At 32.0% G+C, this 12,512-nt stretch overlaps 1 protein-coding gene and 3 long non-coding RNA genes across 6 annotated transcripts; 3 read left to right on the top strand and 1 right to left on the bottom strand.

Annotated features, from left to right (window-relative positions):
• The first annotated feature begins 2,904 nt into the window (after nucleotides 1-2,904).
• On the top strand, nucleotides 2,905-3,885 carry LOC139861885 (uncharacterized). The gene is made up of 3 exons (XR_011763987.1): nucleotides 2,905-3,290; nucleotides 3,434-3,466; nucleotides 3,825-3,885. It is a non-coding gene; the product is annotated as an uncharacterized lncRNA (long non-coding RNA).
• A 354-nt stretch (nucleotides 3,886-4,239) lies between these two features.
• LOC139864939 (uncharacterized) lies at nucleotides 4,240-5,358 on the top strand. The gene is made up of 3 exons (XR_011764547.1): nucleotides 4,240-4,474; nucleotides 4,635-4,761; nucleotides 5,004-5,358. It is a non-coding gene; the product is annotated as an uncharacterized lncRNA (long non-coding RNA).
• Nucleotides 5,359-5,404: 46 nt separating this feature from the next.
• On the top strand, nucleotides 5,405-6,464 carry LOC139864938 (uncharacterized). Of its 3 annotated transcripts, XR_011764545.1 has the most exons (5): nucleotides 5,405-5,454; nucleotides 5,530-5,615; nucleotides 5,735-5,795; nucleotides 6,040-6,272; nucleotides 6,368-6,464. It is a non-coding gene; the product is annotated as an uncharacterized lncRNA (long non-coding RNA). The 3 variants fall into 3 exon arrangements; XR_011764544.1 differs by having other exon boundaries at nucleotides 5,411-5,615; XR_011764543.1 differs by having other exon boundaries at nucleotides 5,411-5,795.
• Nucleotides 6,465-7,576: 1,112 nt separating this feature from the next.
• LOC139861655 (COP9 signalosome complex subunit 3-like) lies at nucleotides 7,577-11,615 on the bottom strand. Its single transcript, XM_071850114.1, is given in 12 exon segments — nucleotides 7,577-7,953; nucleotides 7,955-7,990; nucleotides 8,367-8,439; nucleotides 9,004-9,125; nucleotides 9,229-9,387; nucleotides 9,464-9,553; nucleotides 9,731-9,796; nucleotides 9,921-10,010; nucleotides 10,144-10,201; nucleotides 10,415-10,661; nucleotides 10,747-10,862; nucleotides 11,409-11,615. Coding segments are annotated over 12 exon segments (1,290 nt in total). The 5' UTR covers nucleotides 11,606-11,615; the 3' UTR covers nucleotides 7,577-7,917.
• Between the last annotated feature and the right edge of the window lie 897 nt (nucleotides 11,616-12,512).

Here is a 12,512-nt window from a genome sequence, read left to right as displayed (position 1 = left end):
TAAGTTGTTTAAGTATCAATTGCGGATTCAAAAGCAATTCCAATTAACGTTAATCATAATTCAGTTGACCATATCTTTTAATTCGTTCATCGAAATTACGCGATTTCTAAATGAAAAGTTATTGATTTTTCGACAGCTTTCCAAAAACATGCATATCATATACCTTTTATCAGTAATATATGTATTTAATTCGTGATTCATCATAAACTGTTTAACGAGGAAATTTAGTATACAAGCATGCATAAATATATATACTCGAGCACTAGACATGGATACACAATTAATATATAAAAGATAAGATATAAATGCTTACGTATCAATATTGTGATTCAATATTGCAGAAAAGTACGTAGACGCAACGGAGATGGTAAATACTAGTTTGACTTGCGAATAATACTCACGAACATTACCCATAACCTCCATAGTTATAACCCACAGTTTCCCTAGCTCTATCCCGCTCGAAAGACTTGTTTGAAAATAATTCGCTCATGACCTCGTCGTAGTAGTTTATGTATAATAATACTAATAATAATACTCCTAAATATAAGATTAATAATAATATTAATCTTAATAATAATAATAATATAAATAATAAATATAAATAATAAATATAAAATATAATACGGAGTAATATAGATATTAATATGTGTGTGTGTGTTGAGCAAACTGGCCAATTTATAGAATGTTTCTGAATTATGACTGTCATGCGATCGCATAGGTTTTATGCCTATTTCTCATGCGGTCGCATGGCCCCAAAATCCAGCTCACAATTTTTTTGTTTTCTTGTTTGTCGACATATTATTATATATATATATATATATAATATATAATTTATATTAATTATATATATATTATATTATATTCATGTACATAGTTGACTTGTAATTTTAGGTCCGTTGACTCGTACGTTGATGCTCGACTCGTGTACCACTTTCGGTTTTTCGAACGCACTTTCGTACGTTTAGAAAACTAGCTTTTTACGTTACGCGACGTGTACCCTTATTAATAATTTGACTTACTCATCAATAAATTACCTTATAAAAAATATAACTTATAAAATTGAGCGTTGTGGTCATTTGCTTCTATAAATCAGTGACTCGTTGTTTATCAAAATATATTATTTTAAATCAGGACGTTTTTTGACTAAGTTAATATTATATTTTTGTAAATATATATATATATATATATATATATATATATATATATACATATATATATATATATATATATATATATATATATATATATATATATATATATATATATATATATACGTATATTTTTCAATCCAATTATAATGGTTCGTGAATCGTCAGAGTTTGGTCAAGGTTAAATGAATGTATGAATACAGTTTACACTTCTTGAGATTCAACTTAACAAACTTTGCTTATCGTGTCGGAATAATATAAAGATAAAGTTTAAATTTGGTCAGAAATTTCCGGGTTGTCACATGCTGTGTTGCTGCTATTTTCTGTCGAACAAGAAGACCCAAACAGCCTTCTTTTAGGTCGATTGTTTCTGCTACTGCAGTCTGCTTCTTTTCGTGTATCATCATCACCAATCCTTAGTCTCTAACCTTCTTAAGGTATCCTAAAAACCCTAGTTCAATCCTACATTTAATCTCTTAAGTTATAATTATAAGTATTATGATAAAAGTTTATGATTTCATGTTGAAATTAGGTATGAATATGATGTATGATCATGATTAGTTTATGTTAGTATGAATTAAGTATAATTATGGTGATTTAGGTTAAAAGATAATGAAGGTTATGATTAATAAGATTGTGAAATTTAAAAGTGTTATGGTTATTAATAAGGTTAAAGATTAAGATCATGAAACTTGTAGGAATAATGATAATGATTATGATTTTATGTAAGTGAACATAAACAAGTATGAATATGAGTAAGTATGATTAAAAAGGATTAGGGTTAATGAATATGATTAGAGAGAATGTAAAAAGTTATGATTTTATGTGATGATTAGGTCAAGTTTATGATAAAAAGTTTTAATAGTAAGATTAGTAATGTTAATAGGTATTGAATATGATAAGTAGGTTATGATATTATAATTAGTAACGTGTAATGATAAAGATATGCATGCATGCATGCATACGTATGTGTGTACATGTATACATTGTGGATGTATGTGTATGTGTATATGTAAATATATATGTACGTGTATATGTATGTGTATATATGTATGTACATGTACGTGTGTATTATGTATGAATGTGTATTATGAAAGTATTATATGACGTTAGTAAATATAATAAAAAAGTAATAAGTGTGTATATATATATATATGTATCATCTTACACTTACTTATATATATATATATATATATATATATATATATATATATATATATATATATATATATATATATATATATATATATAACACATATACCTAATATATATATATATATACTATATAGTTATGAACATGTATGATAATAATAAAGAATATATATTTATGTATCACATAGGTGTATATCTATATATGTAACATATAATGATAAGTATACATAATAGTTGATTAATTAAATAATAATACTATTATTAGTATAACTTATACACCTAACTATATAGTAATACTTAATTACACTAAATATATTATCATATATACTAATTGTCACGCCAATTTTGGTCGTTTTGGCCCAAACCCCGCCCAAATTTTAGTCAAAACGACATCTGGTGGCCTATATAAAAAAAAAAAAAAACCCGCCTTTCTTCCCTCTCTCTCCTCTCCGTTGGTCGTTTTGGCCCAAACCCCGCCCAAATTTTAGTCAAAACGACATCTGGTGGCCTATATAAAAAAAAAAAAAAAAAAAAAAAAAACACACAAACACACACCGCCTTTCTTCCATCTCTCTCCTCTCTGCACCCCTGTTCGCGATTCTTCTTGAAATCTAGGGTTTTCCCAATTCATTTACGGTTGGATTTTTGGGGTTTTGTTGGTAAACAATCGGATAATCATAATCGCGTGGTTTATCTTTCGTATCGCGGTGGTCTCGATTTAACCCTAGGGTTTGATTTTCTTGCGGTGCCGTTGGAGGTGATGTTATCGTGCCGGTAGCATAAACGGAATCATAGCACTTGCGATGTGATAGCTGAGTGTTTACTTAGGGCTTGATTTTATTGCGTTGTCGTTGGAGGTGGCGTTTATGGTTGCCGGTGCGGCTGTCACCGGTAGCATTAACGGCATCGTAATTTGTTGAAATTGTATTCGGGTTACTGATGGAACCGCCACTTGCCCGAATCAATTGTGCAGTCCATAAACAGATTCAGGTATGTTCCTTCTTCTTCACTCTTTTTTCGTTTCTTTGGTTTTATTTTCGAATTTCGACTACGGTCATAAGTTGTTTGATCTTTTGATTCATAATGTTTTTTTTTTTACGATACTAATGTTGTCGCATTTGTTGTTACTGCAGGTTTGGATGTTTGTAACTGCAATTAATATCTAGGTATTTTGCTCATCTTTTTTTCTTTATTTTTAGCATTTTTGGCTACTGTAAATTATGATCTATTGTAATTAAATTCGTTATTCTCGCTTTTTATTATGTTGTTGTTGTCTTGGTGATTGTTGGATGTTGGTTGGCTGACTTCTAGGTCCTTTTGATTTTAAGTGTGTCTTTATGGACTCATTAACTGTGGCTGGAACATTATTTAATTAACAATCTATATATGATTTGGGAAAACCTCGAGTTACTATAGAAATTGAACCAACATGTGTTTTTATTGTTAAATGAAGTCGAACATTTTTTGATTTATTTTCTTTTAGAATCAGATGACTAAAGCTATGGTTTATTGTACCAAACGCAGGTCGATGTTGATTGTTTTAGTTTCACGGTAATGGCAATTGGTTATGTTGACTGCCTTCGGGTCGTCTCGAGGAGCTTCGTTGCCGTCTTCGGACATGGCAGCCTCTTTGCAGAGTTTGGTTGTAGTCGTCAGACATGGTAGCGTCTCTTTTATAGATGATCGAAGTAAAGGTATGATGCTTTTCACAGCTCCCGTTTGAGGTTTATATCAAGAAGGTTAAAAAGGGCTATGATGATATATACGTGAGAGTTGGGTCAAGCAACGAGAAAAAATGAGTTCGTATCTTGGCGGGGCAATCTAAATATTGCAGCCATGGCGATTCATGCTTCCGTGCTTGATTTCAAACACATATCTGAGCCTCATTTCTTCTTTTATATTTCTCCTTATTAAATTTTTGTAGGTACTGGTATTGTTATTGGCTAATCCATCAAGTGCAGGAGGTATTAAAGATAAATAAACAAGAGGTATTAGGACGTGTTGTTTAATTTTCAGAACAAGCAAGCTGACGAAGCCAATGAAATTGAGAGGTGCTAATGTAGAAATTGATAAATAGGGAGAGTTAGGACTAGAAAAGTCAACGTCTACCTCCAAAAACTTCTTTGGCATGGATGCCTGTTTATAATGCTTATTTTGGCTATGCTATAACTCAGGTGATTATCAAAATACCATTTATTGAGATTTTTTTAAAAAATCATACATAGTAGCACACTTTTCGCTTGATTTTATTACTTATTTTATGATCTCTTTTTTCCCTTTAATTTTTGTGAAAGCATGTGGCATACCATACTAATTTTTTGTATTGTTTTTCAGCTGGCACAGAGTTAGTATGGTATGTCACATGCTTTCTTGGTATTTGTAAGTAACTTTCAGCCTCTAATTTTATATATCCGAGTAAGTTGAAAGCTTACAACTTTTGGGCGTGTTCTTTTAGATTACGGTAACTTCTGCCTCAATTATTATATATTTGTTATTTTCCGTTGATAATTGTTGTTTTTCCAATAATATGTGCGTTTGAGGAATCTGTCTATAAGTTTAAGGAATTTGTTTTACTGCGTCTATTATGATTCAAATCAGTTCTTGGTTAGTTTGTGTATGTATTAATATTAAGAATCATAACAGAACTACGATTAGACAAAATTCAATTACTTAATGTTCGTTATCTTATGAATTACACGATAGTACGCAGGTGTTAAACGTTAATGCTCATATCAAGGAAGAAAGATAGGGTAAAAGGGCGGTGGGAAAGAACAAATCCTCCAAAAATAACTAATTTTCTTCATATCAGCAGGGTGTTTGTATTGAACTAATTCTAATGGTTTCGTATTAAAGTTACAGGTAACAAGAAACTTTAACTGTATAGAAATTTGTTCCTTCAATTCATATGTGTATGTATATGCAAAACAATTTGTATGTTTGAGTTAACATCTGTTCAGAAATTAATTTGCTATTATCAAAGCCCTTTTGCATATATCGTACATGTATATTCCTCAGTAAATTATGTATGTGTGGTTGTAGTTCTAATGTTCATTTTGCATGGCATGTTTAAACTTTATTAAGTACACTTGAAATTTTGCAGGTGACAGATGGTAAACATGTAATCCAAGGCATTTACTCTGTTATGATACTCGAAGTTGTCCTTTTTTTTTTTTTTTTTTTTATCTCAAGTTATACTAATAATCTAGAATTTATAGTTTTTTAAATACAGGTGGAGGAATGCACGTGAACTTCCAATTTTACTGTGTTGGAACAAAAGTTGTATGAATATGTTTGAAAGACGAAAAGAAACTGGTGGTAGATTTCCTATTTTATAAACTTAGTTATAATATTTATACGTTTCATTAGTTTTCTTTACCGATGTTTTGACAACTATTTTGGAGCTTTGATGTTGTGGTCCGTTTTTTAAATTGAAGCCAGCTGGAGGTCATCCACAATTCATCTAGAGTCAGACTCCTTGCTAATCGCCATGTTGAAGTAAGAATTTCCAGCAGTTTATCTTTCATGATTGTGATAGTATGTGCGTTTAGTAGTTTTATAATTGACTTGGTTGGTAGTTTGGTACATTTTGGCTATCTTAGTGACTGTGAATGAACATCATTGTAGTGTTTACATAATTGAGAGACTTGCAACAGTAATTTTTATTGGTTTATTTTTACAGATGATTCAGTATTCACTTCCATTTAAGTGACATATATTATCATTTTGTTTTCTGTTGAAGTTAGATCAGCCCATCCACTGTTGTTGATGCAACTATTGATGGTCGCATAAGTTCATCAGGAAGACAATGTGTATCTATTAAGAAGGCACGTTTTAGGGTTGATAGTTGCGTCATTGCATTTCATGCTCATGCTACGCCCGAGTGTATATCCCAATATTTGGAAATTTATGTTTATGTACCATCTGCTTCTACTAAGGATAATTTACCCGTCAGTGGGTCTTCCAGTGCTCGAGGTATAGCTTATTCTATGTTTTTATTTTGTGTTTTATTATTGGAAGGAAATATTCGTGTCTAAATTTGATGTTTTTGTTTCTGCATCCGGCTGCAGCTGTTTTCGCCGTTAGTTCATTGGTGACAAATAGTCTTAGTAGAATTTGGCACGTTTAATATTGTTAACGCATGTGTCTAAAGGTATTTTCTATGCGCTTATCTAACTATGTTGATTCTTATGATTTTGCCTTTTTTAAAGAAATTTTGGCTATTATCGTATGGGGATTTTTATCTGTGTTCGTGCAAATAAATATACACAGGTGCCAAACAGCGTATATCCAAAAGACACCGCAGCAACGCGCGGTCAGAAATTTATCTAGTTATCACTATTATATATATAACTAATAAGTATCTTAATAACTTATTATGTGTATACACTTATAACGTGAAGGTTATAATTAAAGATAGCGTACAAAGACTACAAATATCACCGCTACTTGTGGCCTAGGGTGATCCTTGTTACCATTATGGGACGCTCGTGGATCTCGAATGCCATGACTTAGATTCTGGTCAAGAGATCCTGGGCCGCTCGGTAACAATAGATCATTCGAGTGACTTGCATTTTAGCAACGAAGTTTGGGCGAGATTGTACAACATCTTTGTTAAAGATTATAACCCGAACTTTTTAAACTAGAAGCTTACTATAAGTGGAAGCTTTCCATAAATAGTAGGTTTTCAAATATAGAAACTTTTGAGAAATAGTAACTTTTCTCGAAAACCGTCACTGTTAATATAGTTTGCTATATTAATAAACAAACTTTATGTCTATTAGACATTAACTAATTGAGCATTATATCTCTAGGTTGAGATCTCCGTTTACACACTCCGTTCATACTACTTGCGTGGAATTTTCTTGCTTGCTATTAAGAGTAACGTCTCTATCCGGATGACCGTTGGTCAATGGATACATAATAATGATTTAACGACACGAACGAATAAAGTGATCACGGGGTAACTTGTTTAGTTTCGATATCATACACCTCAGCACTTCTACCGAACTGATTAAACTTTATAACTAAATCTTGTAGTCTAAACACTATTATAAACCTATGTTGTTCACTCAACCATTTTGGTTGACACTTTAAGCATGTTTTGTCTCAGGTGAAGATTGCTAAAGATTTTGTGTGCTATTTGGACTTTGCTGCTTTTGAAGTCCGCATATTATCATTTACATTATTGAATTAAAACACTTAGTTTACATTTACTTTTGTTAAGGATTCATTTGTAATGACTTAATACTTTCCGCTGCTATAATACATTGGTTTTTAATTAAAACGTCTCATATAAAGTCGTTCTCGCTTTACACTTGTGTTATGGTATTGGTTAGTCACATATTACCAACGGTTTCATTTTGGGGGGTGTGACATTTATGGTGAAAATCTGATCAAGGCAACTAAAGTGCTATTCACTAGCATGTTAATTTGCTAATTCAGATAATAGACACTACCATTTGACATGTACTATAATTCATTAACTGGTATCCTCTAGATAGGTGCCTCCATGGCCAACAAAAATACCATGCAAGTTAACAATCAAAAGTTGAATATCTGAGAAACACCATCAAATTCAGAAGAGGTTGGTATCTTCACGAATCGAACATCGACCCATCTACGACATGTTGAACTTCTGAGGAACACCATTAAAAATCATCAAAGTCAAATCGTTGTCGCTCTTTCCCAACCTGAAGCAATTATAAATCATTAAAATACAGGATCAATGGTACACTATGGTAGCAACTTACAAAGGTAGCGATAGAAAACTCAAAAAGTTGGATAACATGTCAAAATGGATTGGATTTACCTATATAACTTTTGTTACCAATTATCCTTTTTATCAGTAACTGATGGATTATAATGATTTTGGGGTTTTTATGTATTGAAAAGTTTCACCTTCTTAATTAATTTTTATGGTTTACACAGTTTGACAAGTTTAAGGATAAACCTACCCCCAACCAACCAATTTCAACCAAATTGGTTGAAATTGTCACCTCTAGACATTTTGTTCAACATGTTATGATGACATAACATTCGAGTTTCTGGTAGGAATCGATGATATACCTTGGACAGATAAAGGGGGTCACATGACAGAAATTCATCATTTGCTTTAAGCTTCTTCGAAAGCTTCATGATTCTGAAGCAAATAAAAAGATCCAAAAAATTAGTAACCATTTAAATGCATGCAAAAGTTTAAGAAACGGTCACGCACTGCAACGAATTAACAACAAATCAAATGCATGTAATGTCAGACATGAAACAAGAAAGAAAAGCAGAAAATTATTTATTCTTAATCTATATAAAAAGGATCAATGTGAACGATGATTATCAATAATGAATAGGAACTCGTCTAATCAGTGGTACAATAACATTGCTTAAGCAGCTCCAATACTCTATTTGCATGTATTTCAGGGTCATTAGATATGTATAATCAGTCTTTAGAGTTGGTTAATTAATCATCAAAACCAAATATATTGGTGTATATAGATGCCGACTCTTCTCTTTAAAAAAACTATCACAAAAGTTTGGATCTTGATTCAACCCATATTATTGAAAATTTAGTTACCAAGTTTGTGCGTGCATATATACGTTTATTTGGTAAAAGCCAATAACTATATCTTAAAATAGTTATTGCAATTAAGATGTCATATAGCAAGTATTAAGAACACTAAATAATGAACATAAAAGATAATAAACCTACCTTTGGATCGATGAATCAATATGCTCAATCATCTCACATGTTTTATATTCCTCAGGGTCCTCAAGAAATCGAACCATTCCATCTTTCTGATTGATAGTTGCAAAGATCTCCCCATCTTCAATCTTTTGATAACATGTGAAGGAAAAAAAAAGCTAAGTTCCAAATCATCAAATAAAAAAGTAAAGAGCAAAATTTGACCAAAACGGATGTTCAAATTCAGGTTACCATTTCAAGTACACGCATTTCAGCCTCCTTGGGTGTATTTATTTGCGCAGTGTTAGCTATGTCTTGCAGGGATAAAGTCAAATATGTTTGAGTCAACCTCTGAATATTCCTTTTGTGCATGGATTGCACAACTTGCTTTACCAATCCAAGATTCTTTCCCTGCAACAAAACAAAATATATATTTATAAAAAAATAAAAATAGATGATATATTCAACAATAGACTGAGCAACTCACATTCTCAAATTTATCCTGGTTTGCAAGAACAAATGCTTCAAGTTCTGCAACATTTCCAGTGCTATAACAATTCGCAAGATCGATGTAGGGCTACTCATAACAACAAGAAAAATTGTTATTGAATTATAAGTGTATTATGTAGCTGATAAGGAAGGTTGTAATGTTACTAAAGAAAACGAAAACGTTACAAACATATGGTGGTATGAACATACTAATAAAATATCATTAGCTAATTGCCATTTCCTTTATAAAGATGCAAGACAATACCTGAGAGAAGTTCTTTAGATTCCTTTGAGCAACTGAAGACGTATACTTTGGAAGATTGGTAGAAAACTGCATTCCATAACGAATAGAACACCCGATTAACATATATAGTTGCAGTTTCTTATTAATTGATGGCATGTGCGATAAGTCATCTAGTTTATGGTTTATACTCTTAAGTTTGAGAAAAACACACCTGTCGAAGATGTATGAGTGAGACTAGTATGTATTTTTTGTATGCTTCTACAGCTATAGCGTTCATGGTAGACATAGGAGCAGTAACCACCTAAAGAGATAATAGAGCAAGCATCATGAACAAATCAAGCAATTATACTTATCTTATGCATGTAAAATAAATCAAAATGTGATCAAAAAAATAAATAAATAATTGAGAAGGTAACAACAATGAAATGACATACATTGTGAAAGAGCTCCAATGCTTTGGCGAAACGTTTTTGTCCGATGCAAATCATCCCCCTAACAGATAACCAGATGAACAAAATAGTTAGCAATATTCTTTATTGGCATCACCAAATATGGAACAATCAATATAAAAGAAAGATCATTCACGGATTAACTCATAAAACATTTTCTTCCAGAAGGTTATAATTCACAATATAGAATATAGAATTATAGTTACATGAAACACTTGGTAAATATCAAAGTGACAAAACAATAAAGCTAACTCACCCATAATAGCAATACAGAAAAAAGTCCCTAGGTCGATCAACTTCACATATATCATTCTCCAAAATGCTATAACCAGTTTTATAACACTTAGCCAACAAACAGACTTGTAAAAAGTCCGGATGTAAAGGAGTTAAATGCTCTGAGGATTGTTGGATCTTGCGAATAGCAGTCAACAAGGGACCCACAGCTCTAATAGGCGCACCAAGATTCATAACTTGCTCATGTAATCTTTTACAAACAGATATAACTGGACCAACATGGTTAATTATTAATTCAGAGTACAAGTTATTGTCAAATATGAATGTAAATACATCATAAAAATCGAACCGTACATTTGTTAGGCACCAAACGGATCTGCTCTGCACTGCACACATCAATAAATCTGATAACCGAGAGAACAAGCTCGTTTGCTTGAGCTTCTGGAACCGGACCCGCTGTGCATGCTTCCCTGTCATTAAATAGACATCAGATCAATTAAGAACTTTCCATAACAAATAAACTCATAAACTTAACCTATTTGTTTAATTCATTAAGCTCCTTTTCAAATCATACTATGAATTTCGATTTGCTATCGAGATTTAGGAGTCAACATGACAACAAAGTGTTCAAAGGCACTTGCTCGTATAGTCGTATTCATACTAACAAACAATGTCAGTACACTATATCCAAACCAATACACATTCGAAACCCTAAATCTGGTAAACGCAGTCATTCAATTCATCACCAGAGATCAAACAAACATAGTAGCATCGGAAAAAAAAAAAATCACAAAACAATGAGTAAATAAAGCAAGCAAAATCAGTAAGTAACATGCAAAAACAACGATTAACATCACATACAAATATATGATATTAAAAAAAAAACCTAAATTAACACTCAACGAATAACTAATAGCAAGCAAAAATTATATATGATATTCAAACAATACACATTTAAAACCCTAAATCTGGCGAACTTATTCAATAGCTCGCTAATTATAAGATAAATTGCATACAAAATATAGAGATAACCAAGAGAATGAAGCGCAGGATCAAGTCGCGTGAGACACGAAGCAAAAGTAGTGGCCTGAGAACGAATTATATCTTCAGATTGTTTTAAACGATTGTTCAATTGATTTACATCGTTTGTGTTTCCTGATAACCCTTGAATTTCAGTCACCAGTGAATCCACAGAGTTTATATTGAAGTTCATGATAATGTGTGGTTTGTTGTTACACGATTGCTATGGCACACGCTGATTGATTTGAATACTGCGTAGGTTTACATCCGAGGTTTCGTGTAATTTGATGATGATTGAACTTTTAAAGGAAAATTCTTTTTGGGGGTTTTGTATACGGTTTTGAAATTTGAGTCGGGTCAGGGTGTTTGATACGGTTGTTCGGTTATTACCCGGGTTTAGCTGACCCAAATTGATTTTTTCATCATCAACGACTATAACGAGGTTTAATGTAGAAGGAATTTGACTTGTTGCAGGTGTTTTTTATTTTTGTTATTTATTTTGCTTTTTGTTGTCGGATGTTTTGTTCTTTTAGCGTAGGTCCCGTTTGGTGGTTGGTTTAGTGTTAGTTTCGTTGTACGGCTTTAGTGCCTTAAGTTGTAATTGTTTCGTGGCTTCATCTTTTCGATGATAGTTCATGAGTTTTTATATAAGTTCTCGTTTTTTGCCAAAAAAAAAAAAGTGTTTTTCAATCAAATGTTTTATAGATTATTGATTACTGGTAACACCACTTCTAGTGATAAGTGTGATACCATTACTAGGGTTATGACGATATGATAAGGTTGTGGAAGGTAATGTATGATATGATAAGATTGTTGAACGTTAGTATGAGAGAAAATGTGTAGTGGTAAAGTTGTGAAAGAACTAAAAAATATAATAAAATCGGAAATTTGGTTGGTTCCTTGCCGATTGGCTCCACGATCAATATGAAAGTAAAAAATGTACTCATGGTTTAAAAAACAACGAGTCGAGATTGAAATCATAAGTCATACTGAAAGGACCCGTTCATATACATTATAAACGATTCACAATAGTTGATTACATCGCGAGGTATTTGACCTCTATATGATACATTTTACAAACATTGCATTCGTTTTTAAAA

The sequence above is a fragment of the Rutidosis leptorrhynchoides genome, chromosome 8 (assembly GCF_046630445.1).
Source record: "Rutidosis leptorrhynchoides isolate AG116_Rl617_1_P2 chromosome 8, CSIRO_AGI_Rlap_v1, whole genome shotgun sequence".
Classification (NCBI taxonomy): domain Eukaryota; kingdom Viridiplantae; phylum Streptophyta; class Magnoliopsida; order Asterales; family Asteraceae; genus Rutidosis; species Rutidosis leptorrhynchoides.
This window is presented reverse-complemented; position numbering and strand designations above follow the sequence as displayed.